Here is a 26627-nt window from a genome sequence, read left to right on the forward strand (position 1 = left end):
GCCTGCATCGAGCACCACTCCCAACTACAACGCCTGTTGGTGAGGTATGGGGGTGCTCTTTTTTCAATAGATCGTAAAGCCTAATCTGGTTAGGTGTGTGATCAATTGTGCTGTGCAAAACATTGCCTGTTCCCGGGACCCAGCCATGACTATGATGTCGTCTAGTAAAAGAAAACTCATGTCGCGGTTGAAGCGCTGTGGCCACACATTTGCTGAATGTGCGTGGGGATAGGGAATAGCCGAACGGCAGCCTGTTGAACTCGTAGGCTATCCCCTGGAAGGCAAAACGCAGACACTTTCTGTGCTCTGGAGCAATTTCTACTTGAAAGTACACATCTTTCAGGTCGATGGTGGTGAACCAATCACCTGGCTGCACAGTAACCCAGTAACTGTTTCATAGTTAACATGCAACATTTCCTGCAGGAAATGTGGCGATTCAGGCTGCTGAGATCTAGCATAGGTCTGAATTCCCCTGTCTTCCTGAGAACCAGGAAGTACATGGAATAAAGACCCTTTTCTCTGTGCTGAGGGTGCACAACAGACGTAGCCTGTTTCTGCACCAGAGCCTTGTGGAAACAATAAGTGTAGCATTGTGGAAACAAAAGACACTCAGATTTGGATACAGATCAACCTCATTCTTATTAGAAAACGTAGTGATCTGTGCATTATACGGGGAGGAGGCGGGATTCGCCCCCTCGTCCCGGGTGGAGAGATTTTCTCCCCCCGCCAGTCAGATCCGTAAAGACGGAAAACCCGTCTCCGTGAGTGCCGGCACGCCGGTTCCACGGGGTTGGCCGAAGAGGTGGAGGGCGCCACGGGCACGGGATCTTCGTGCCGGCACCTCTCCCTTCGTCTCACCTCTCTACTGAGGTCTTTGAACGCACCGTGGCCCGCCCTCGGGAGAGGGGGGCCGCGCGCGCTGTCACAATACCGTCTCTTTGAAATGGACATTATGGGGAAAAGTGGAATGGTGGAGAGAAATGACTCTTACTCTGGGATAAATGCAATAGTCTTTACTGAATGCATTTTCCCCACACACACACCTCACTCCAGAACTAGAGTTTAGAACCACCGTTCTACTGCGGGGGTCCCTGAATGCACCGCGGCCACTCTCACGAGGGCCGCACGCCCACGTATTAATGCTATATTTTCCATTGCAATGGTGAAATGCATTAATCGGAGCTATTATACCAGGCAAGGTGTGTTTTCTGACAACAGCACGCCGGCAATAGCGTCTCTTGAACCCGCACAGTGCTTTGACAGCACTCGGTTTATTCCACTCACGTGCACACGCCCACCTGCTGGCTCTTTATGCTGGGGTTTACAGCAGGGGCGGGGAGTGTAGGACAGTGTTTCTTCCTCTGGGGATGGGCAAGAAGCAGCCACGCTGCGACTACTCCTCATCCCGTGAGCAAGGAGATCGATCCAAAGAGCCCTTCCGTAAACACGGGGGCTCCCAGGAGATCAACACAGTCCTCTTTGGAAAGTGCCACGCGGCGTGATATCCCAGGGACATCACACGGCGGGCAGCGGCGGCGGCCTGTGATGAAGTAGGGTCGACCCAATATCATGTGAAGCCACTGAGCACCGGTCCCCGGGGGAACCGGGCCTGGGGCAAGGCCCGTGGATCAAGCTACTTATTCGGCCTTGCGGCCCAATAATCGCTCTGACCTGGTGAGGTGGGGGCATCTCTAGCAATGAGTGAGTAGCCCACACACCCGCCGCCACGATCATCACCCAGGGAGAGTACAGCCCTGGGCGGTGGACTTCCATGGACGCCAGACCCGGAAGGAATGGGGAACGTGAATGGCGAACGTGAATGGCACCGCCTCGGCCATATCCTGGTTCCCCAAACACTCGAAGCAAAGGTGGTGGGGATCGGCGCCCGCTATTTCAGCCAGGGCACGAAGGACAGCCCCGGGTCTCTAGCAGTGGCGACTCCCTGGAGGTATGATAACTCTTTCTTCTTCTTTCAAACGTCTCAGTCTCTCGTGGAATCACTTCCGCTGCTGAAGAGAAAAGGATGATAGTCAGGAGGCGAGGCCTCCTTTTATACGGTGTGATGCGCACGCATTCAGTTAGGCCCGCCCAAGGCCGGCTACGTCTATAGAAGTCTCAGTGGGAGAATGCTTGCAGGGTAAGGTAGTACCCATAGAGTCCAGTAGAGGGCGGAGCCTGTGAGAGATATAACACCGTTGGTGTGAATGAGGTAATAGAGTAAGTCAAGGCTCCGTAGAAATCTTCTTTAAAGGTCAAAAGTGAGCATATTATTAACCAACAGTAGTTTTTGGAATTTTACAGAGATAAAATATTTGAAAAGTACTAGGTGAGTTTAACAGGGATGGCAACAGTAACTAACTAAAAGGGGGAGGGGGAAATTCAACCAATCACAAAACGAACTTGTTATGATAAGTGCATTCTTAATTGATGAAATTGACCTGCCGTTATCTTTCAGATTGTGAAATTATGCAGGATGAAATATAATTTTGTATTAACGGGCCTAGTGTTTTAAACTACTTAAACAAATGTATTGAATGGTTCTTATTTTAATTGTATTAATAATTCTGTATTAACACTATTTTTGGAATTCATATTAAACGTAGCTCCGTAGCTATTATGTTTTAATACATTACGTCACACATCTCCAGCAGGTTAAATCAAACTCAAATGATTCTCACAGGCTGTTTTGACAGTATTTGATAGACAGCTGTCAATCACTCATCATGCATGTTCCTGCAGCTCACTCTTCCTGCAGTCTATTTGTCCCGCTGCCTGTGTGACGGACAGAGAATCACATCACATCAGAACCCAATCTGTAAATCATCCTCTCACTGGAATCACATTTGCTGCTGCAAACTGCACTACTGCTACTTATTATTATCAACTTCAGATGCTAGTTATAACCAGGCGTTCAAGGATCACTTTTTAGTATAAATAATTTAGGATTTGGTTACGGACATTGTATCAGCATGCAGATAAGAGAACAGAAGTTCCATAATCACAGCTTTGATTTGTGTTGCAATGTTAATTTGTTGACTGGGATTTATCCACTCAGTTGTCTGCTAGCAACTTAAACATTTAAAATTTGATGTTTTTATCAGTAAGTATGGTGTTGTAATTTGATGCAAACATATGCTTTATTCTGTTTGTGTGTGTGAAACATCCATAAATGTGCTGTACCTTGTTTTACCACTGTTTTCCCCCAAGTAGATCGCAACAAGGTGTTACCAGGTGGGGAACCTCCCTTTCCACCCTGACACGCCCCACCCCACACCCATCCTGTACCCATTCCCTACCCTTTTCCCTGAATCCATCAATGTATTTGTGTGTTATAATTGTTGAATGAGAAACGCCTAAGAGGAAGTGTAACCTGATGTTTAAGAGTGTGACTAGCCTTCAGTACTACCACTGCTGCCACACTGACTGATAATGAAGCATCACAGCCACACAGAGAAGGTCATGTTATGAACTTGTTGCCTAAGGTCTTATGTTAAACTAAAGATTAAACAGTGAAACAGTCTCCTTTTCCAACTTAGAATTGATATCTACAGTTTTTTTGGTCCAACGTTGAACACAAGTTTGAACTGCTCATCATGGCATCATTCTCATTAATGGATAACATTGCTTAATATACCTGGGTGGCTTGCCCAAGTAAAGTCATTTGACATATGAGAATAAAGGCAGACTTTATACACATCTTACACATACTTATTTTGTAATGCAATTGGATTGCTGACTAACACATGCATGCTAATGAAGGTAACCATAGAGCAGTATTGAAAACGTTATAAAACTGATTTGTTCATTCAACAAAAGTATCTCATCTGAGCTAGATGTCCTTATCATTTGAACCTTCAGTCACCTTCAAGTGTCTGTCTTTTGTCAAATGTTTCATGTAAGGAGTCCAATCTTGCATCATGATCTGACTCAAACTAATCTCAAACTATCTGTTAGTGTCTGGTCTAACTGACCTATGTGCATCAGAGCATGGAAGTTGATGCATGTGGTTGTGATGGAGTAAAGGGATGTCATAAGGATAAATGACAAGAAAGAAGCTCCATCACAACATCAAACAGATGTCAGGCTGTTTGAGGGTAAGGGTATCTGAAGGGATCTCAGAGTGGTGCAGCTGCTCCTTTATGTGTAAGGAAGAGTTGAGGTAGTTCAAGCATGTGATACGTGTGATACGTTTCAGTCACGTCCAACTGGTCGGAGACCCTAGGTTAGATTTATACCATGCAAGAAGGATAATATATTTAATCTGGCTTGGGAATGCCTACGGATCCTCCAGGAGCAGCTGGAAGACTAACTGCATGCTGCCAATGCAATCTCAGCCAAGAAATATTTCATTTTGGTTAAAGAAAAATGTCTCAGTGAAGAAGCTCAAACTCAATTGTATCGTCATTTTGATAGTGTCACGGCTAGGCAAACCAGTATGAACCCAAAAGCACGACTCGAAAAACAAAGTACAACAGAAAGTCTTTACAGTAAAAAGTGGCACTGTGAGCTTCTCCGTAGGGAGAAAAGGTTAACATACACTGAACAAAAATATAAATGCAACACTTTTGTTTTTTCTCCCATTTTTCATGAGATTAACTCAAAGATCTAAAACATTTTCTATACACAAAAAATAACCATTTCTCTCAAATATTGTTCACGAATCTGAAAAAATCCGTGAGAGTGAGCACTTCTCCTTTGCCGAGATAATCCATCCCACCTCACAGGTGTGGCATATCAAGATGCTGATTAGACAGCATGATTATTGCACAGGCTGGCCACAATAAAAGGCCACTCTGAAACGTGCAGTTTTGCTTTATTGGGGGGGTCTGGGGGGGTCCGAAAACCAGTCAGTATCTGGTGTGAGGGTTAGGGTTAGGGTAATGTTGTGAATCGAGTGGCCCATGGTGGTGGTGGGGTTATGGTATGGGCAGGCGTATGTTATGGACGACGAACACAGGTGCATTTTATTGATGGCATTGTGAATGCACAGAGATACCGTGAGGAGATCCTGAGGCCCATTGTTGTGCCATTCATCCACGACCATCACCTCATGTTGCAGCATGATAATGTTGCAGCATGATGTTGCAAGGATCTGTACACAATTCCTGGAGGCTGAACACATCCCAGTTCTTGCATGGCCAGCATACTCACCGGACATGTCACCCATTGAGCATGTTTGGGATGCTCTGGATCGGCGTATACGACAGCGTGTTCCAGTTCCTGCCAATATCCAGCAACTTGGCACAGCCATTGAAGAGGAGTGGACCAACATTCCACAGGCCACAATCAACAACCTGATCAACTCTATGCGAAGGAGATGTGTTGCACTGCGTGAGGCAAATGGTGGTCACTAGGGGTGTAACGGTTCACAGAAGTCACGGTTCGGTTCGTACCTCGGTTTGGGGGTCACAGTACGGGTTCGGTATAACAAGAAAAAGCAAAAACAAGTCCCAAATGCATAATTACAGGTTTGTTGTTATTTATGTTTGAACTGTAGTGCAAGTTTCTGTTTAAAAATAAGGAACTCTGACACAATTTGAATAATTAACTGTATTAAACAGTTAAAAACAAACCACAAACACTCAGATGGCCATATTATCTATAATGGCTGATGTCAAACAAAAAGGTTTCATCAAGCTGTAAAACTAAAAAGAATGTCTTGAAAATATTACATCATAAATAATAAGAAAGTGTTTCCAGAGCGCATAGTCGTTGAAAAACATATGCCAAAAGCTTCTGTTATTTATTTTGTTCTCACCACTTTCATGTCTATTGGTTTAAACAGCGGGGATCAGCTGTTGAACTGCTGTTGTCTTCTGCCGGGCTCCGGTGATTGGCAAATCTGGGTGATGCCTTCTGATATGATTTAGCATGTTTGGCGTTCCATTAGCATACCGCACCGCTGTCTAACAACGCCGACACACCGTCCTCGTCCGATCCACCACTCGCACTCCATCGTTATTGTAGTCCACAGGGAACCCGAAATGTTCCCACACAGCTGATTTAAAAGAAGCAGGTGGGTTCTAGCTCCTGTGTGTTATCTAAAATCGCCATACTAACTTTTCTTCTTCTTGTATTTTGTTCGTTTTGTTGTTGTGTTTCTTCTTGTTCTTCATTTGTTGTTTAAGGACGGCTGGCAAACAGCTTTTAGGCGCAGTACCGCCCCCTGGATTATAAATAGTGTAATGGATACTGCCCTGAATGACAGACTTTTTGTCGTGTGACTGCATGTGCCGAACCGTGACGTCCGAACCGTGACATCCGAACCGTGACGTCCGAACCGTGACGGTAAGGGACGAATACGGATACCGTTACACCCCTAGTGGTCACACCAGATACTGACTGGTTTTCGGACCCCCCCAATAAAGCAAAACTGCACGTTTCAGAGTGACCTTTTATTGTGGCCAGCCTGTCTAATCAGCATCTTGATATGCCACACCTGTGAGGTGGGATTTCATTTCATTTCAAACCTTTATTTATACAGATAAATCCCATTGAGATCATTGATCTATTTTTCAAGCAAGACCTGCTCAAGTAGTTCCACATGAAAAATAAAAACATAAATAAAACAACAAAAGGACATCATACAGCATCATTTACATAATTATCCAAATAAACAGGTACCAATAGCTTCCGATTGACTAGCATCCAACCAAGCTTTAAAAACATTTAGTGGCACCAGATTGTTCAGTTTCCATTTAATTTGTGTGTGAGGTCTGTATTGTTAAGTGTGTACTGCTCAGGAAAAATGTGACAACAAATCACACATGCTACACAGCGTGTCTTTAAGATGTCTTTCCTCTAATATTCATTCAAGTGAATATAGTAATATATTTTAACCTCACCTTTCATTTCTTGTTTTGTTTGGGAGACACCATCAAACAGTCTCATTCAGGTTTTTAAAGTCTTCTCTTACACAACGGCCTAGAAACAAACTGAGGCTAGTCCTTCCGTCACTGCAAACTAAATAAAGAGTACACATAATGTTAAAGTTGTTGTTTGTATAACTGTGTTTTCCTTCCACAGGGGGACCAAAGGAAAAGACATCAGCACCATCAAGTCACTGAGAGTTCTCCGAGTGCTCAGGCCTCTCAAGACCATCAAACGTCTGCCGAAACTCAAGGTTCTGCTGCAGTGCTGACTTTGGTTTATTTTGATATTTTAACCGGGTTAGCAGGGCTTTGATAAAGAGAAGGCATTTTGTCTACAGCAAGCTGCTGCTGTTCTTAGCAAAGAGGAGACAATTGTGTGAAAGGCAAACAACAGAGTAGCAGTGCCTGCACAACAATGGATGTATATAATAATAATAATAATGAGAAAGTCCTGTATATTCAGAAATGATGTTCGACCTTATCTCCTAATCAAATAGTGTGTTTGCTTCTGTGTGTCCTCAGGCGGTGTTCGACTGTGTAGTCAATTCTTTGAAGAACGTTCTGAACATCCTCATTGTTTACATCCTCTTCATGTTCATCTTTGCCGTCATCGCAGTTCAACTGTTCAAAGGGAAATTCTTCTTCTGCACAGACGAGTCCAAGGGCCTGGGAAAGACTGCAAGTCGGTCTACAATCCCCTCCTCCTCATTCCTTATCTCAGAAACATTGGAATTGTCAACATTGTAGCATGTGTGCTGACCCTGTTCCTTACTAACCCCACTCAGCGTTATTTATGACTTTATGTCTTCCAGAGGACAGTTCCTGGACTATGACACAGAGGAGGTGGTGGCGATGCCCAGGGAGTGGAGGAAGTACGAGTTCCATTATGACAATGTGCTGTGGGCCTTCCTGACCCTCTTCACTGTCTCCACTGGGGACGGCTGGCCAACGTAGGTGCAGCTCAGATTATCTAACCCTAACCCTCTTCTCGTTGTTTACTCGTGTCTGCCACTTTTGATTCAATACAAAAAAATTGGTTACTGGCAAGCTGTTCTTCTTTTCCCTCTGGACTGAGGGCAGACTGGCTCTACAGAGACTCGCTGTCGCCTCTAGAGGACACGTGGTGTTACACACAGGACGGGGTAGCATGTTAAATCCAGTAGACTTCTCTAGACCACAATACATAGACGTCTATTTCGTAAAACTGTAACCTCTTCACATGTTGATAATGTTAATTTATTTTGTGAATATTTTAACTTTAATTCTGGACATATCTTACATATTGCCGTTTAACCCTGTAAGGCCCCCGGTTGTAATTTTCCAACATTACTTTAAGCTATCCTAAAAAAGTCAGAATATTTTTTGCTTTTTTAGAAGACTACATTTACATAGTCAAAAGGTCCTTTTGTTCAGCCTAAAAAAAAACACATTTAATACCTATTGGGTATTAAATGTGTTTATTGAAGATTCAACTTATTGTCATTACGTAGTACAGGTACTATGTAACGAAACGGTTTCTCTGCATTTGACCCATCCTAGTGTTAGGAGCAGTGGGCTGCCATTATGTAGGTCCTGCCCTCTGGCCATACACTCACACAACTTCCGAATCTTCAAACGAGCAACATCTCTTTGTTTTATTGGACTGGATTTTTCAGATTCAAGTGAGTAAAATGCCTCAAAAAATTGTTTTTGTGATTATTACAATGTCTAGAACATGTACTGTACATATTTAGTTTTTGTGGAATACATTCATCAAATTTGATTTTGAGCAGCTTATGTCTTTGTTGCAATATTACATACCTGGGTCAGTGTGGTAGTCAAAATAGCATGTGCACCTTACACATGGAAATCGCCCTTCTTATATGTTCACATATGGAAATAAAACACTAATAGAATAATAATAATGTCTTTGATAATTCACTATAACTAAGTTCTAAATGTGTCCGCTGTTAAGATGTTGAATTAAGACCTGAACTGAATAAATTAATACATTATTTCTGATAGCAGTATGTGAAATTATATCTGTAGCAATATTTTAAACTCTACTTGTATCTTATCAGTTAATGAGCTACAAAAATACATTTAACTGGTTCTGGCAGAAACAGTTATTTCTGAGAAGTGTTGGGACACTTGGATGTATCCCTTTTAGTATGATAATTAGCCTGTTATCATTAGCCAGACAGCATTGTGTGACTTGTTGAACTGGTTTACCTGCATGTGTCGGTGTAGGTATTCCTTTTATTATGATACCTGTACATGTGGTTAAATATGTAAATTGTAATCCCTGTACATTTTGCTGTATGATGTCCTTTTGTTGTTCTGTTGTTTATGTTTTTAGTCTTCTTGTGGAACCTACTGCTGCAGGTCTCCCTTGAAAAAGAGATCATTGATCTCAATGGGATTTTACTTGGATAAATAAAGGTTTTGAATTGAATTGAATTGAATGATAATAGGCTAAGCCAGGTATTGTGTGACTCAAGTGTACAATGTAAATAAGTTTCAGATGCTTGTTGCATCGGGACACCTGGAAGGGGGGGTGCATGCATTCCTTTTAGTATGATAATAGGCTAGGCCAGACAGATGAACACTTGTCCCACCACCCTATCTATTCCTTCAGGTAATCTATTACAATATAATACATATTTATTCATTCATTTTTCCATTTCAGAATGCCACCAGCAAAGAGAGGTCCTCGATTCAGTGTGCAGGATGTGATGCCATCCAAAAAGGAGAAAGTAATTTTGAGATGGAATCAGAGGACAGTGACACTGCTATGAGTGAAGAAGAGGCCTGTTGACAAGTGGACAAAGAAAACAAACAACCCAATGACCCCCCAGCCATTGATTATGTGGACATCAAGCCCCAACCAAATAAACCAACACGTTCTCACTCCCAACCCGTCACATGTTGACGGACGGTCAGGGCCCCTCCCTGTCACTCTATTACGGACAGGGTACCCCTTGAGAGTCAGTTTTCAACGGGCAGGGCGTCCCATTGACTTGCATAGAGCTCCCTGAACGTTGGTAATAGACGAGTTGGGATCGCGGCGAAATGCTCTCCGCAGATCCATTCTCACAGCGTTTATCAACCTTTTTCTCAAAAAACCCAATCTAGATCCCTCCCTCCCGAATAATTACAGGGCCATCTCAAAGCTCCCATTTGTGTCAAAAGTTTTAGAAAAAGTTGTTGCTAATCAACTCAATACATTTCTGAATGACAATAAAATTCATGACAAATTCCAATCAGGTTTCAGAAAACACCACTCCACAGAATCAGCTCTCCTCCGGGTCTCAATAGAGACTTTTAAGGGGCGGTTAAAGACCCACCTCTTCCGACAGGCCTTTGGGTCGTCGGAGGAGGTGAGTTTTTTATTTTTTTATTTTATTGGTGTTTTGTCGTATGTTTTATCCTATGTATTACCTGCTGCCGTTTTATGCCTTTTATTCTACATTTTATAGTTGTACTGTGAATTGTGTCCTGTGTACTGTACTGTAAAGCACTTTGTACATCCGTGTTGAGAAGGGTGCTATATAAATAAAGTTGTACTTACTTACTTACTTTTCTTACTCAATATCAAGCCACACTTATTGTGTTTACTTCTTTATTTTAATTGAATAATGTCTGACTTTTATTGCCTTCAGTTATGGGGAGAATAGGGGCTCAGAATACTGAAATCTGTATTGTTTCCTCGTTTTTTCGTTATTTATTCAACAATAACACATAGTTATCCTTGTGTTTATTTATTTGTTTGATTAATAAACACAAGTTGGAGTCCGTCAGGACCGAGGGTCGGAGCAGCTCATTGTAGTTGCCTTAGAGAATTTTAAACCCGGAAGTAAGTATTCTCTCCGCTTCGCTTGACAAACCCTGTGATAGTCCTCAAGCTCTGTGATTGGAGAGTGTGCGCCGAGGGTTATGCCACGTGTCGAACAGCACTTTGAAATGGGATGGAACCACGGCAGATGGTCCACCCCGTCCCTGTCCCCCCCACCCCGTCCCCAGAACTACACATGCTGGCTATTGTGTGTTGCGCAACATGTTCTATGGCACGTCTCTGCTGGGAATTGTTAAAAGACGTTTTCGTATTTCCCATAATACATAATAATAAGAAGTTGCATTAAACTGTGTACATCCCTGGAGGTTTAGGGGATAGGAAACACTCACATTTAAAACATATAATATAACATATACCATATATAATATGTGTGTATACCTCCACCTCCGTCATATTCTGCACATTTCGTATACTATCTACATACATCTTATAAGAGTATAATACATATGTATAATATCAGTTAAAATAAGTGCTTAAACATACAGTAGTTAACATTGCAGGAAAGCAATATATTAGTACTTTGTCAGGCTTAATATTTATACCCCCAAAGCTTTTTTGTTATTCAAAATAAGACCTTAACCTAAAGTATTCTTTAATGTTTAAATAAAGCCTTATTAGTTTGTCTGTCTATGTCTCCTATTAATATCTAATAATACAAATAATACATTTCAATAACGTGCTTTAACCACCAGGTGTCCCTTTACAGATGTAGCGCTTCATTTCAGACAGTTTGAAATGCGAGGGCCGTGGCCGGCACGGGATCTGCCCTCGCTCAAAGGAAAACCTCCAGCTTGACTTGAGACCTCCCCCGTGATAAATAAATATAATTATTATGAAGCCAGCTGCAATGGATCATTGATCCACCAGGGGGTGCAGTGGGGTTCCACACTGGAGCTCATGTGAAATAAAGTCAGATACAGTACGCTGGATGTACAGCGGAACTTTGTTAAGATCCATATGTCACGGATATCATACTCTGTGTCTGTGTAACAACACTAACATTATAGCTTTGAGTGTTACTGACCTGAGATGTGTTTATTACATGAATTAACCTGTTAAACCCCAAGGTCCCCGCCGGCGGGCACCCTGTTTTTTTTTCCACGACACTATGTCTCAGGGGATCTTAATATTTAAGAACCTATTAATGTGTTATACCAGTTTAACGGGAATAATCTCAGCTAACTGACGATACAAACCATCTGACAACAAAACACAAGTCTCATATGAAGCATCTAAATGACCCCTTAGCGAAAAATGCTAACGGACATTGGCACAGAACTCAAGATAAAAGTACCCTTATTACTTATCGTAGCTGCACATACAAGATATCTGATTAAAGCTGAGGTTCCACAGATTATTTAGGTATATAGTATCATCACTGAGTGATCCGAACTCGCGACAGGGGAAGCAAACACAGACATCACAACACGTACCTTTATGTAGCTTCTAGGGGAGATGTCAGTGTTGGCAGGACAGGAGAGTGTGTGCACCAGTCTGCCTTGATCTATGAATTCATGTCCGTGACACTCACTGCTGCCCACAGCTGTTTTATAGAAGGAAAACCTCCTTCACTTCATGAAAGTGTTTTAACCACACACACCTCTACACACACACACACACACACACACACACACACACACACACACACACACACACACACACACACACACACACACACACACACACACACACACAATTTACATGAAATCACTGACAAATATGAATATACTGTATTCAACTTAATTAAAACGTTATTAACGTGCCTAAACTCAGTAATTCACTAAAAATATTTATATTTTAATGGAGCCTCGTTGGCAGATCAGGATCCCAACGCGTAGTGAAAGGATCTTGATCAGCATGAAGGGGTTTATTTTCCCCATAAGGAACAAGTCGCTGCAAATTATCCCGCTTATTACATGGCAACATTCTCAACAAAGTAACGACATGACTCCCAATATTAATTTAAATGCTTTTATGGATTTAGAACATTTTTTTATTGATTTAAAAAATAGTTGTATGTATTGATTTAAATGTACATGCATCCGCGAAGAAAAGTAGTCCGTTGTTACCGTTTTTTAAACAGTCTGAATGAAACGGCAGCTCTCAGCTGTGTATTTACACAACTAATGGCCCATCAACCACAGCTCTCTCCCCCCCCCCCCCCCCTTGATCTTTCTTCTCCAGCAGCTAAATTAACTGTAGGTTACTCTGAGTGACAAGCTTACAGTTAGACACAACACTGTCATTGCAAGTGACCCTCAGTTAGTTGACTTTTATGTTCAACTGCTAAATTTGTTAATGATAAAAAAGGGCTTCTACTGTACCTAATTACCTTAACACTAGAACCGCCAGAGGTTTTTGTATAGGCCTACCTAACACCGTCAAATCCCGCTATTAGAATGCAATTTACATAACACACTTTCAGGAAAAGTCACGGACTGGGAGATTTTAATATTTTATTGAAAAAAAGTTACATTGCACAAATTTACCCGATTGGCGGTTCTAGTGTTAAATAAACTCACTAATTAATTAAACCAGTTCAATACACATTATTCTTATTCTTATCATTCTTTATGAGCACACAAATAGTCTTAAAATCAAATCTGTTTTTTAAATGAAATCTGACGGCAGGCAGTTAGCTCTGATCACCTATGATAAATGCGCCACATCTAATCGCTGGCCATTATTGATAATTAATAATAAAGACTATATATTATTGAATTACAAGATTAGATATACTTTAGTTGATCTAAAATATTGATGTGTTCAAATGCTCTGCAAAACACAACTGAAAGTCCATGAAACTTGTCTTTCTGTATTTGTGAATGAAGCGCCATCTCCTGGTTAAAACCTGAAATTGAAAATCTGGCAACGCCCTCTTGGCAAATAGTGGGAGGGCTTAACATTCCTTGATACTGGTCTTAGGCAGGTCGTAGGCAGGAAGCTGTAAGCTGGAGTCTGAAATGAGGTGCTACATCTGTATATCAGCTGTGCACCGTTATGGTGTAAATATACCAATATACCGATTGGATCAAATATAAAAGTCAGCCGAATTAGTATTGATACGGCAAGGAGACTTATATTGTGAAGAGAAATTGAAGATTTTGTTTAATTGGTGATATATTTATGATCCACGTCACATATTCAGTTTCGGCTGCAGTACTTCCTGTTTGTCTAGAAGTCTTCTCATCAGGGCTCTATAAATAGCGAACTACGGCAGATATGTAATATTTAATACAGCCGAACCGTGTATTACAATGCCGTTATGTGATGACCTCCAAAGAGAAAAGCAAGCAAACTCGGAATAATTTTTTTTTTTTAAATGTTTTCAGATTGCACATCAACAGGAAGTCCGGTTAACTAAAATGTCCGTGCGGAACAATACCCCAACCCATAGATCCGTGGGTGAATAATGTCAATCACCACATTACACACATCCATTCACATTTACATTGTAACTTACATTAAAGTATTTCGTGAGGCCTTCTAAAATGTTTTCAAATATAATTAGGGTTGTAGTTGAAGAGTTTGTAAATCAACCAGCTGGGGCAACAAGAAAATCAGCGAAATCGAGTGTAACTATTAAAAAATAAATAATTATTATATTAATATTGACAATAACAACCGACCATCGGGGAGCGTTCTCATGTCGTCTATTATCAACGCTATGAGAGGTCTATGAAGGTCTATGGGACGCCCTGCCCGTTGAAAACTGACTCTCAAGGGGTACCCTGTCCGTAATAGATGGGGAGGGGCCCTGACCGACCGTCAACTTGTGACGGGTTGGGAGTGAGAACGTGTTGAATAAACACACCAAGCCCTGTGACAGGTATCGCTGGCTGAAAAAAGGTTTTATCAGTCCCAATACTGATTTTTTCTGGTCCAGAAATCACAGAGGATGTCATTTGCAGGTACACAAACACGCAATGCAGCAAGTGTGACGTCCGCCTGTGCTTTTCTGACGACAGGAACTGTTTTTGGGACTACTATTGTATTAATATTTAATAAATGACTATTCATAACAAATATGACTGATGTGTGATTATTATTCATGCTATATACTGATACAGGGCTAAGTAAGCAATCAATCCTGCAAATGAACCGTTAGTTGTTCAATATATTTATTCAGACAATGTGAGTAGAAATACAGAAAATTCTGCTCCCACCTAAGGCCAACGTTGCAATATTACAACATTTCCCTAAAAACTTACCAAAACGTAAACAATTTGAAAACTCTTTTATTTCTGCTCCAGAGGGAGCCTCTACAACAACATCTAATATTTGGGCTTTACACGGTTAAAGGTCAGTCCACCTTCAGCGGCTACACTCGGCAGCTCCTTGTCCTCTTTCACCATTTGCATCGAGGCATAAGTTACTATGGTGACAGGGGATGTGCTTTTATTTTATTTGACAAGTTGCAGGTTAATTATTATTTGAAAGTTCTAAAAATATTTCATTTTTAAAGCCAAATATTTTTAGTTTAGAACAGCTTCCTCCTGCTGCTCATGGAAACAATGCTAATGTTAGCTGTATGTGTTGCGTGAGTGAGGACGCTGGCGTGTTTGTCGCCGCTTCACTTCTTAGCCAAAAAATCTTGTTTTTTGTGCTGTTTTTTTCCCGTGTTTTTATGTTCTAACAACCACAAATCCACTGCAAATAGTGTGCTAAAGCTACCATAACTGTCTGGATCTACCGACTGTGTACCTATTACACTTAAACATTCTCCGACGATCAGCTGTCACTGCTAGCTGACGATCGGCTGTCACTGCTAGCTGCCGTTCAGCCGCTAGCTCCTGCGTAGCTACCAGCCATCCTCTTCAACCTGGAGCTCCATTTCTTTCTCCACATCCCCAGTCTGTCCTCTCAACTTAGCTGCTACCCAGTTTCTTGTTAGCATTTCGCTGCTAGCCACTGCTGGCTTCTCTATTTAGCTGCCCCCGTGCTGCTGACATGGCTCTCTGGAAATACTCCGCTCTGCAAATGTGGAATCTTGTCTGCCACAACACTCCTGCCTCACTACAATACAATCACATGGACTTCTTCGCCGTCCCCGCTATGTGCATAGGGCTGCACGTTGCAAGATTGTCAACTCTGACCATGACATCCCCACCACACAGACAGACAAGGCGGTCCGTCGCACTTCGCCAACGTTATCAGAACACACCCTAAGTACATAGCTGTAATCTGAGACCTCTCAGCTGTATCAACGTCATCAGCCCACTCACCCCCTCTGCCTCAACAACTACAAATAACAATAAAACATTCATGCTGCAGAATGTTTGATCACTAAACAAAAAATCACCTCTGATCATCATCATTGATCATAAACTTCACTTCCTCTGCTTAACTGAAACATGGAAAACTGGACAGGATTTCCTATTACTCAACCAAGCCACACCTCCTGCTATGTCTACCTCCAAAAGCCCCGCTCCACTGGTCGGGGCGGTGGGCTGGCTGTAATATACAGGGCAGACATCTCGATCAAAGAGCTTCCTGTACCCAACACCACCTCACTTGAATGTCTTGCCTTCACTCTATCTGGATCTGCACAGCTCCAGGCTGTTCTTATATATCGCCCCCCAAAGCCTCAGCCTCTGCCATCTTCCTGTCGGAACTATCTGAGCTACTCACCTCAATCTGCTCCATGTCCCCATCTACGCTCCTTCTTGGAGACTTTAACATTCACGTGGACTCACCCTGTTACACATTTGCATCTGACTTCCTGGCACTTCTGGACTGCTTCAATTTTGAACAGCATGTCCATGATCCCACCCATGCCAAAGGCTACACCCTGGATTTGGTATACCACTGGCACAACTGCATCCCACGTGCAGTGCCTCAACCTGGCTGTCTCCGACCATCATGCCATCTGTTCACTGTGCCTATCGCCCTCCCCACACAGCTTGTACAATCACCTACAGGAGCTTAAAATCAGTGAGCGCACCAGCCATAACCAGCCTCATAGCTAGCCACCTGGCCTCCGATCCCCCTGACACCTCGGTTGACGGCCTGGTAGCCCAGTATAACACTGCTCTCTCCCAGAGTCTCGACTCACTTGCTCCCCTCATTACTCGCACTGTCTCCTTCACCCACTCAGCCCCTTGGTTCACCACCAGTCTCTGTGCCATGAAAGCCTCTGGCCGCCAACTGGAGCGGCTCCACAGAAAATCTGGCCTCATAGTCCATCTGGAGGCGTATAGAGAGCATGTCAAATCTTATAAGGACGCTCTCTCAAAAGCTAAGGCACACTACTACTCCTCACTCATCGGTACCCAGCAACACCACCTCCGTATGCTCTTCTCCACCATAAACCGCCTACCCCGCCCAATTGACCCCCCAACCCAGCAGACGCCCCGAGCTTTGCACCAGGTTCTTTGACTTCTTCGAGGACAACGTTAACTCCATCCACCAGGAATTCCGGGCCTCTGCCCCCTCCCATACACATGCCACACCACCTCCAGTCACTGTTCGCTCAACTCAACACCTGCCTCAATATTGTCTCTCCTCCTTTGCACCAGTGGATGCCACACAGGTTACCAAACTTGTCTCAAAAGCTAAGGCTACATCCTGCTCCCTCCACCCCATGCCCTCTGCCCTGATCAAAACGTGCCTACCCATCCTCTGCTCCACCATTGTTAAAATGATCAACTCCTCCCTGGAATCAGGCAAGGTTCCCGCCGTCCTCAAGATAGCAGCTGTCACCCCCATTGTCAAAAAACCTGGTCTCGACCCCAAGGACCCCAGCAACTTCCGGCCGGTCTCCAACCTTCCTTTTCTTAGCAAGATCATGGAAAGAGCTGTTGGTGCCCAACTCCACCATATGTCTGACCATGAGCTCTACGAACCCTTCCCATCAGCGTTCAGATCGAACCACAGCACAGAGACGGCCCTTATTAAAATAACCAATGACCTCTTCATAGCCGCCGATTCAGGCCTCGTCAGCATCCTTATCCTCCTGGACATCTCCGCCACATTTGACACAGTCTCCCACACTATCCTACTCAACCGCCTATCCCTCTACCATGGCCTCTCTGGTACAGCCCTCTCCTGGTTCCATTCCTACCTCTCCAACAGGCAACAGTTTGTGACCATCGGAAAATCCAGCTCTCCCCCAGCCCCTGTCAACCAAGGTGTGCCGCAAGGTTCGGTGCTCGGCCCCCTTCTATTTAACATATACATGCTCCCCCTCGGTGAAATCATCCGCCAACATGGTCTCAACTTCCACTCCTATGCCGACAACACCCAACTCTACATCAGTACCAATCCATCATCCCAGCTACCCCTACTGTCACTAGTCAACTGTCTCCGTGACATCCACTCCTGGATGTCAAAAAATCTACTTAAACTCAACAATAACAAAACAGAAACATGGTTGTGGCCCCAAAAACACTGCTCCGGAAGGTTGGAGATCTGCTCCTCACCGTCGATGGCGGCTCCATCCACTCTGGACTCTACCCTCACCTTCAACTCCCACATCAGGTCAACTGTCAAAACTGCATTTTTTTCACCTACGAAACATCTCCAGACTCCGTCCCTCTCTCCTGTTGCAGAACTATTAATTCATACCTTCATCTCCTCTCGTCTGGACTACTGCAATGGAGTTCTGTTCAGGGTCACCAGCAAAGCCCTGGACAGGCTCCAGTACGTCAAGAACTCTGCAGCCAGGCTCCATCACCCCTACTGCAGCCAGGCTCCATCACCCCTACCCAGGCTCCATCACCCCTACCCTCATCCACCTTCACTGGCTCCCGGTAAAGTCACGCATCCAGTACAAACTCCTCCTGTTAAGCTACAAATCTCTCCACTCCCTAGCTCCTCCATACATATTTGACCTCCTTCAGCCCTACACCCCCTCTTGTCACCTGCGGTCCTCCGACAAAGGGCTGCTCTCCATCCAGCGCTCCAAGCTGAAAACATTTGGCAACAGAGCCTTCAGTGTCGTAGCCCCCACCCTCTGGAATTCTCTCCCCTCTGCAATCAGGAATGCAGATTCTCTGGACACCTTCAAAAAACACCTCAAACACCATCTGTTCACCCAGGCCTTTGGCCTCAACTAATATGCAGTACCCAGCAACCTGTTCCTGTTTTGTTTTCTTCAGCCTATGTATCTGTATGACTATTATTACTTTTTTTGTTTTGTTTTCTTACTACCCATTGTAAAGCGTCTTTGGGTTTCGTGAAAGGCGCTATAGAAATTGAAATGATTATTATTATTAACAGTAATGCTGGGAGCCTAAAGATAAAAAAAATTAGCAGAAACTTAGAAATGATAAGATTAGGTATGTTTTTGTTTTTGTCCCATTAAACCTAAAACATATTGTGGCCAAGGGCCCATTAAAATAACATTCAGAGAGGAAACTATGTAAATATTGCACGTGACTCGCAAAATGAATCACTAATCATTTACATTTGCGGTTACACAATGACAGATATAGTTCTAGTTTTGTTAGGGTATTCCTACCTTGGAGAATAGCCCTGCAGGCTGTGTGTCACTCTGTCTCACTCCCTGGGGTGTGTGCTCTCCTCTCTTACAGTGTCTTGAAGCATTCTGTGGATGCTACCTTTGAAGACAAGGGCCCCAGTCCTGGCTACAGGATAGAAATGTCCATCTTCTATGTGGTGTATTTCGTGGTCTTCCCTTTCTTTTTTGTCAACATCTTCGTTGCTCTGATCATCATCACCTTCCAGGAGCAGGGAGACAAGGCCATGTCTGAGTGCAGCTTGGAAAAGAATGAGGTAAAGCAGAAAGACGATGTCATCTGGACAGTCTGAATCCAGTCTGAATCCCGCACACACTGCTGTAATCACTATCTCCATCATCAGGCTTACCTAATTTCGCCTTTTTGTTTGCTGGATAATCTCAAATGTTATGAACAGATTTTCTTAAAACATTGAAGAAAGGCTTGTGATAAAGGAGCCTGAGGAGCTCATATATACTGAGGCACAACCAACACGTCTTAAAAATGATTGCAGAGAAAGGTTTTGCTTATTGGTTTTATGGAGGTGTGATAATTGTGTGTATTAGAGAGAATGTAGAATTACCTCATTTTTAAATGTTGACACTGAGCACATGTTTGTTCTCTTATTGGTAATCAACCAAGACTGGGGTTTGCCAGCAGATGCTTTCACCTCACACAGACAGTGAAGCAGAGCTGTGCTTTCTCTGTTACAGAGGGCTTGTATTGACTTTGCCATAAATGCCAAACCTCTGACCCGCTACATGCCCCAGAACACACAGTCCTTCCAGTACAGGATGTGGAAGTTTGTGGTCTCACCTCCATTTGAGTACTCCATCATGATCATGATTGCCCTCAACACTGTGGTGCTTATGATGAAGGTAAGAACTTATGAGGGGGATATTACTAACATAATGCTAAATGTATGTCGTTTGTTAGGCCTTTTTGAATGTTATATGGAGTCAGTCCTGGATTCAGTAGCTCGTGAAAGTAACATCTTGACACTTTGAGACATATGCTAAGTTTGTTCCCTGATACCTTTCTCACGTCTGTACAGTAAATATGAAGCAATTGCCAGAAGCTATTCCATTAGCATAAAGCCTGGAGGAAACAGCTAGCCAGCCTCTGTATAAAGGTAAAACATGTTTAAAACCTAGAATGAGATGATGCACTGAACAAACTCAAACAAGTACTTCAATTAAATGTATTCTGTCAACACATTTTGCATAACTGTATTAGGTTAGTTGAAAGCAATAATATTAAGTTGAACCTAATATGTTTTGTTTGAACATTATATTATTGCTTTCAAAACTCTGTTGACATAATACATTTCATTAAAGTCTACATTTAGGTTTTCAGTGAGGGAACTGGGATCAGTGTGGTGTTCATTACCTTGCTCAAGGGCACCATTGCAGTGCCTACAACGTGAACCGGCACCTCTCAAAGTACCGGTTCACACCAAATAACAGTTTTCCAAAATGCCAAAACAATAAATAAAAAATATTACTCCAAAATGTCAGCAAGATAACTTTATATGACGTTGTCTTTCAGTTCCATGGAGCTCCAGACTTTTATGAAGCGATGCTGAAGAACCTCAACATCGTCTTCACCACTCTCTTTTCTGTGGAGTGTATCCTCAAGATCATTGCTTTTGGTCCATTGGTGGGTAATATCAATGAAACTACGTTACAAACTCTGAGTAATGAATCACAACTAATGATTTTCAACTTTTGCTTCTCAGAACTACCTAAAGGATGCCTGGAACGTGTTTGACTTTGTCACAGTGTTGGGCAGCATCACTGACATCCTGGTGACTGAAATCAATGTAAGAGCATTTTTCTGAAACCCCAATAATTAGAAAAAAATCCTGTTTGTTCAGCAGCCCGTTATCCAGAACACAGATGCCCATTGTTCCAAAGACCCATTGCTCCAAAAACACACTAGTCCAACAAACAGTAGTGACTTGTTATTATGCGAATTGACTGAAGTTATTTCATCTTAAGGCGAATTACATAATAGGAAAAATGTCACCCTACAAAGTCCCTATAGCCTCTGATTGGCTAGGCACTTTGACGGTTGAGTTGGTATAGTTTATGCACGAGGGGTTTGTTTATGTGCAGGGTAAAACATCTGGGGAGGACAACAAGAAGCAGAGTTGGGCAGTGCAAGGAAAATAATACCAATATTGGATCAAGAAAGTCTGGTGACGTCATGCCACCTGCAATCCTTCTCTTGTGATGGAGTGTTTGTTTCAGTGCGGTGTGTAATCAGAGCTATCAGGCCTTGGGAGCAATGGTCAGTTGCTTTAGTTGCTGTCACATGAATGCACTTTGTTCTTTGACAGCCTTGTTATCTTTCCAGACACTCTGTGGACCTGCATGCATGTGTGTACTGTGAAGTAGCTTTTGAGTGATTTACATGTGTGTATTTGGTGAGCTGTATCAGTTTATGTTGGGCAATATGACTATTCCTGTTCTCCCGCCTCTCCGTCCTCTCTCCTCACCTCCCTCTGTTATCCCTCTGCCTGTCTGTCTGTCTGTCTGTCTGTCTGTCTGTCTGTCTGTCTGTCTGTCTGTCTGTCACTTGCACTCTCTCTCTCTCTCTCTCTCTCTCTCTCGCTCTACGTTTCCATCTTGTCGACTCCCTGGTGATGCCATGCCCTGGTCCCAAACATCACTAGACTATGGTGAGTGACTTTGCCTGCTCTTAGCTTGCCTTCATTCTTATTTAATATAAACAAGATATGATATGATCTATAGATCAGGCTATGAATGATACATGAACAAACCTCTCTGCGTAACGCATCAGAATATAGATAGTGATTGGACTAGAACAGTAAGTGCTACTGAAGCAGAGAATTCAGACTTTTTGAGAAGACAGCCTTTAAACATATGAAATGTAGACACTGCAGGTGCATTTTTAACTAATATCTGTTGACATGGAAAATCCCCAGATTCCATGCCTGAGGGGGCTTTATTCCCTATTGTGTCAGTCTTTTTACAACAGGAAGTTAATTGACTTATTAATATATTTTGTCAAGCCATCATTGCAAAGATAACAAGGTGTCTTGCAAACCTGTCTTTCTGTTATCATGAATTTCTGATGACATCAGAGGGGTTACTTTCTCAGACTGGACAAAGCTCCTCCAGCTTCTCATGTTCAAATGCACCTTGCGGCCCAAAGCAGGAGATGGTTTGTTTCTCCTCATATCCTTGAGTGTCCAGTTAGATGAATAGAACATCAGATGTGCTCTGTGTGTAGTGTAGATTTATGTCTCACAAAGTTTGGTAAGAAATCCCTTTTTGTTTCCACAGACTGTTTATTTTGTGATGTTACAAGGACGTAACATTAAGCCGAAATCTTAAACTTAAAAGAATAGAAGATTTTATTTCAATCACGTACATTGAAATGTCTTTAAGGAGTGATCTCTGGGCCATGATACAGATTTATATCAGCTCCTGGAAAATAGACAGTCAGGATTGGTAAATTGAGAAGACTTTCTCAACCCATGACCCAGAATATTGTAGAATCATAGTTCTGATGAGTGTGCAACTCGATTTTGACAGGATAACAACTGGTGACTTCTAGAATTGTGTGAGTAACATTCTGTTTTTAGACTTCTCTGTTTCAGTGTGTGTACTCTGTATAAATGATCTGTAGTTGATCTGACTAAAATTGTGATTTTAAAATCTCAAAACCGCTGCAGTATCTGTCAGGTAGAAACTTGGGACAAGTAATTTGACTGAAACCATAAAACTGAACTAACTGACTGCTAGGGTTAACTTTGATTTAAACATTTGTAGAATACTAAGAGCTTTATTGAGTAGGTGTAACTGTATTAAGGGTTAAACTCTTTATAACTTTATAACTTAGGGTTTAATGTAATTGTAAAACAATTGGGCCACTGAAAAGATACAATAACAACTCAGGAGGGAGCCAGTCTAGATTTCCTTTTGAGGGCCACCAGCAGCAGAGAGTTAACTAATTAACGGGGCGTGGCCCCACATCTGTGAGAACTCAGCAATGTGGTGTCCATTTTAGGTAGCACATTCCTGGAGCGTCAGCTTCAGCGTCAGACTGACAAAGACATTGGAGTCAGACTGACAAAGACATTGGAGTCATGAGGGAGGCAAATCCTAGTGATGGCAAAATGAAGCTTTGAATGAAGCGTCGAATCACTTGGAAAATTGTGTCGGAAATAGGTTAATTTCTCGAAGCTTCAGTTACAGCGACCTCTCCTGGCGAAGTGCAAGGCTGCAGTGGGTTTAACGTATCTTTGCCTTGAAAAATATTCGATGCACACACACACTAAGACTGAATATCATGTTCTATTTGCAATTAAAGATTGATAATTGTGTGTATTGGGTTATTGAGAAGAGACTAGAGCCGGCTCTACCCACTGGGCTATCTATTCCTTAAAATATTGGACTGTTTTTATATTAGTGATAATTGTCTTTTTGTTCGGAACTTCTCCACATTTCGAAGTGTTTCCCGAGCCAGAATGACCTATCTTTCTTCCTGGCTTGCTCTATAATGATACTACGATTCAAATGCAATACCAACAACAACTCAACAGCAACAACGCAAACTACGACAACAACCCACACATTGCGCATTGTTTAGAGCGTAAGGTGTTGAAGCGCTCAAATTCAAAACTGTTTCAACCTGTCACCTGTCAGAATCTAGACGAGGCAGTGCATTGAATCGTGTGAATGGACCGTGAAGCAGTCAAGTGATTCATTCAGGAAATGAAGCAGTTGCTGGTTCGGACGTCATATGTCACGTGATTTGAAGCAAGCTTCGAAGCACTGCTTCTATGATATAGGAAGTCCAGGGTTGAAGCTCCGTTCGAAGCTTCAGTGTCAAACTGCCATCACTAGCAAATCCTACTTTGATTGAATTAGGTATCGCTGTTGTTTTATTTTCTTTAGTTTTTTTTGTTTTGTTTTGTTTGCCCCTCAGGCTATAATCATGTGTATTTTCTCCATTCCTGTTCATGTGTCTTCTCGCAATTATCACTGGCCCCGTGTATCTCGTAATCGATATAACCGGCCTGCTCTCGTCTATCCCACATGCTCCACTGAGATCCACCATCTAGTTTCAGGCGGCCTGTGGAACTGCCAGTCAGCTGTTCCTAAGGCTGGCTTCATCTCTGGCTACGCTTCCCTGCAGTCTCTGGATTTCCTTGCTCTCACTGATGCCCCTTTCACACCAGCGCCTTTTCAGCTCCGGCTCGGAGCTAGAGCCTGAAAAGCGCCGGGTTTTCCAGTTCACACCGGAGCTGCGCCGGCTCTTAGCTCCGGAATCCACTTCATTTCCAGCTCCAAAAAATTGTCGGTCCAGAGGCAAGAGCTTTGGAGCTAAGAGGTGACGTCGCTTACGTCTCTCTTACGTCGAGGCGTGCAGGAAACTAAACCCACCTCCCATGGGTCGACTGTTATGCCTGCCTACAAGCAGTAGTGCCTATAAACACACTTTATAAAGTCAGGCAACACTAACCAGGCTTCGTGTGATTCTGTTTATTTGTGCCTTACTTTGACCATCCGTTCGCTGTTATCGATCATTGTGGAGAGAGGCAGACGTGTTGTTTTGTATTATTGCAGCTATCGGATGCAAGTAGTCAGTTTAGCTTCGGTTGCTATGCTAACATCACCCGTTTTATACCAGAGAAACTTTCATAACAGCGTTGTGATACCAAACAGTGTCAATTCAGACTGACACACATTCACTTAGGCTAAGGGGAACTGGGGATATGCATCAGCTGCTTGTGTGAGTCGGACAGTGAATACTTTACAGCGGCCGCTGCAGTGTGAGCTAACCGGGAGCTAACGGGAGAATAAACTCCTGTGGAAGAGCAGCCAGCACTGCAGCGGTCGGTAAATGCTGCAGAAACACATTAATAAACAATGAACCACGGCACTCTGGAGAAAAGTATAAGGTTGGAGAAGTCGTTATTCAATTTATTCTGGCTTCGTGTGATTAAAAGCAACACGATCATCGACCCGACGCAGTTGTTGTTGTTGTTGTGAGCTGCCGTTGGGGGGCAAATCAGCGATGTAAACGGTGACGTCATGACGCAGCAAGGGCAGCTCTGGGGCGCCAGTGGGCGGTGTGCACAGAGCGGGAGCTGAAAAGGGAAACCGGAGCTGAACCAGAAAAGCTCCCGCTCGGAGCTAGAAACTGAAAAGCGCTGGTGTGAAAGCCGCATGAGACGTGGATTACTCCATCCAACACATCCACCCCAGCAGCTCTCTCCATAGCATATTCCTTCTCCCATACACCCAGACCCACTGGCAGAGGAGGTGGCACTGGTCTCCTGCTCTCTCCCAAATGGAGCTTTTCCCTCAACCTCCAGACAGGGAAGATAGCTGAACTAACATCTCTTTTAACCGCCTTTGCATTCTCACTGTCTCCGTCCCCACCAACTCATAAAGCTGGCAATGTCCTTGATCTCATATTCTCAAGGAACTGCTCTACTTCTAACCTCTCTGTAAACCCGCTCCACACATCCGATCACTTCTTCATTTCATTCTCTCTACCCCTTTCCAAACATAACAAACTAATCTCTTCTCATCCTGCACCTGTCCGCCGTAACCTTCGTTCCCTCTCCCCCTCTACCTTTGCCTCATCGGTGCTCTCAGCCCTCCCTTCCTCTGACTCGTTCCAACTCCTGCCTCCAAACTCTGCTGCAGAAACTCTCCTCTCTACTCTCTCATCCTCTCTGGACTCTCTCTGTCCTCTCACATCTCGGCAGCCTCGTCAGTCCCGTCCTGCTCCCTGGCTAAATGACGCACTGCGTCCTTCGGGCAGCAGAGCGGAAACGGTGTAAATCCAAACACCATGAAGACCTCCTAACCTATCAGGCTCTCCTCTCCTCTTTCTCTGCTTCGATCTCTCAGGCAAAAAGCACTTTCTTTCAAGATAAGATCCAATCTTCCTATTCCAATCCTAAAAAACTATTTTCCATCTTCTCCACCCTCTTGGACCCTCCCAAAGCCCCTTTCCCCTCCTCCCTTCTGTCAAGCGACTTTGTTGACCACCAAAAAAAGGTTGATGACATTCGCTCTTCTTTTTCTGACTCACCTTTACTCACCGCTGGGTCACCAGACCCTCCTTTCACCCACACACTGACCTCCTTTTCCCCTCTCTCTCTCCAAGTGAGGTTCTTACCCTCATTACCTCTGCCTGCCCTACCACCTGTCCTCTGGACCCTATCCCTTCAAACCTCCTTCAGACTATCGCTCCTGATATTCTACCGTTTCTCACCCATTTCATCAACACTTTTCTAACTTCTGGTCACTTTCTAAACAGTCTCAAGGAGGCAAGAGACAACCCTCTCCTACAGAAACCCACTCTCAACCCGTCTGATGCTATAAACTACAGGCCTGTCTCTCTCCTCCCGTTCCTGTCTAAAACACTTGAACGCGCGGTCTTTAGACAACTCTCCTGTTATCTCCATCAGAA

At 43.4% G+C, this 26627-nt stretch overlaps 1 protein-coding gene across 1 annotated transcript in view; it reads left to right on the plus strand.

Moving 5' to 3' along the window:
• Positions 1 to 26627, plus strand: part of LOC117463543 (voltage-dependent N-type calcium channel subunit alpha-1B-like) — a 186054-nt gene that overhangs the window by 83080 nt on the left and 76347 nt on the right. The window contains 9 exon segments of the mRNA XM_071206520.1: positions 3208 to 3231; positions 7027 to 7123; positions 7395 to 7539; positions 7542 to 7554; positions 7685 to 7822; positions 19242 to 19443; positions 19880 to 20044; positions 20715 to 20825; positions 20905 to 20994. Coding sequence (XP_071062621.1) covers positions 3208 to 3231; positions 7027 to 7123; positions 7395 to 7539; positions 7542 to 7554; positions 7685 to 7822; positions 19242 to 19443; positions 19880 to 20044; positions 20715 to 20825; positions 20905 to 20994 — 985 coding nt within the window.

This window comes from Pseudochaenichthys georgianus, chromosome 18 (assembly GCF_902827115.2).
Source record: "Pseudochaenichthys georgianus chromosome 18, fPseGeo1.2, whole genome shotgun sequence".
In the NCBI taxonomy this organism is placed as follows: domain Eukaryota; kingdom Metazoa; phylum Chordata; class Actinopteri; order Perciformes; family Channichthyidae; genus Pseudochaenichthys; species Pseudochaenichthys georgianus.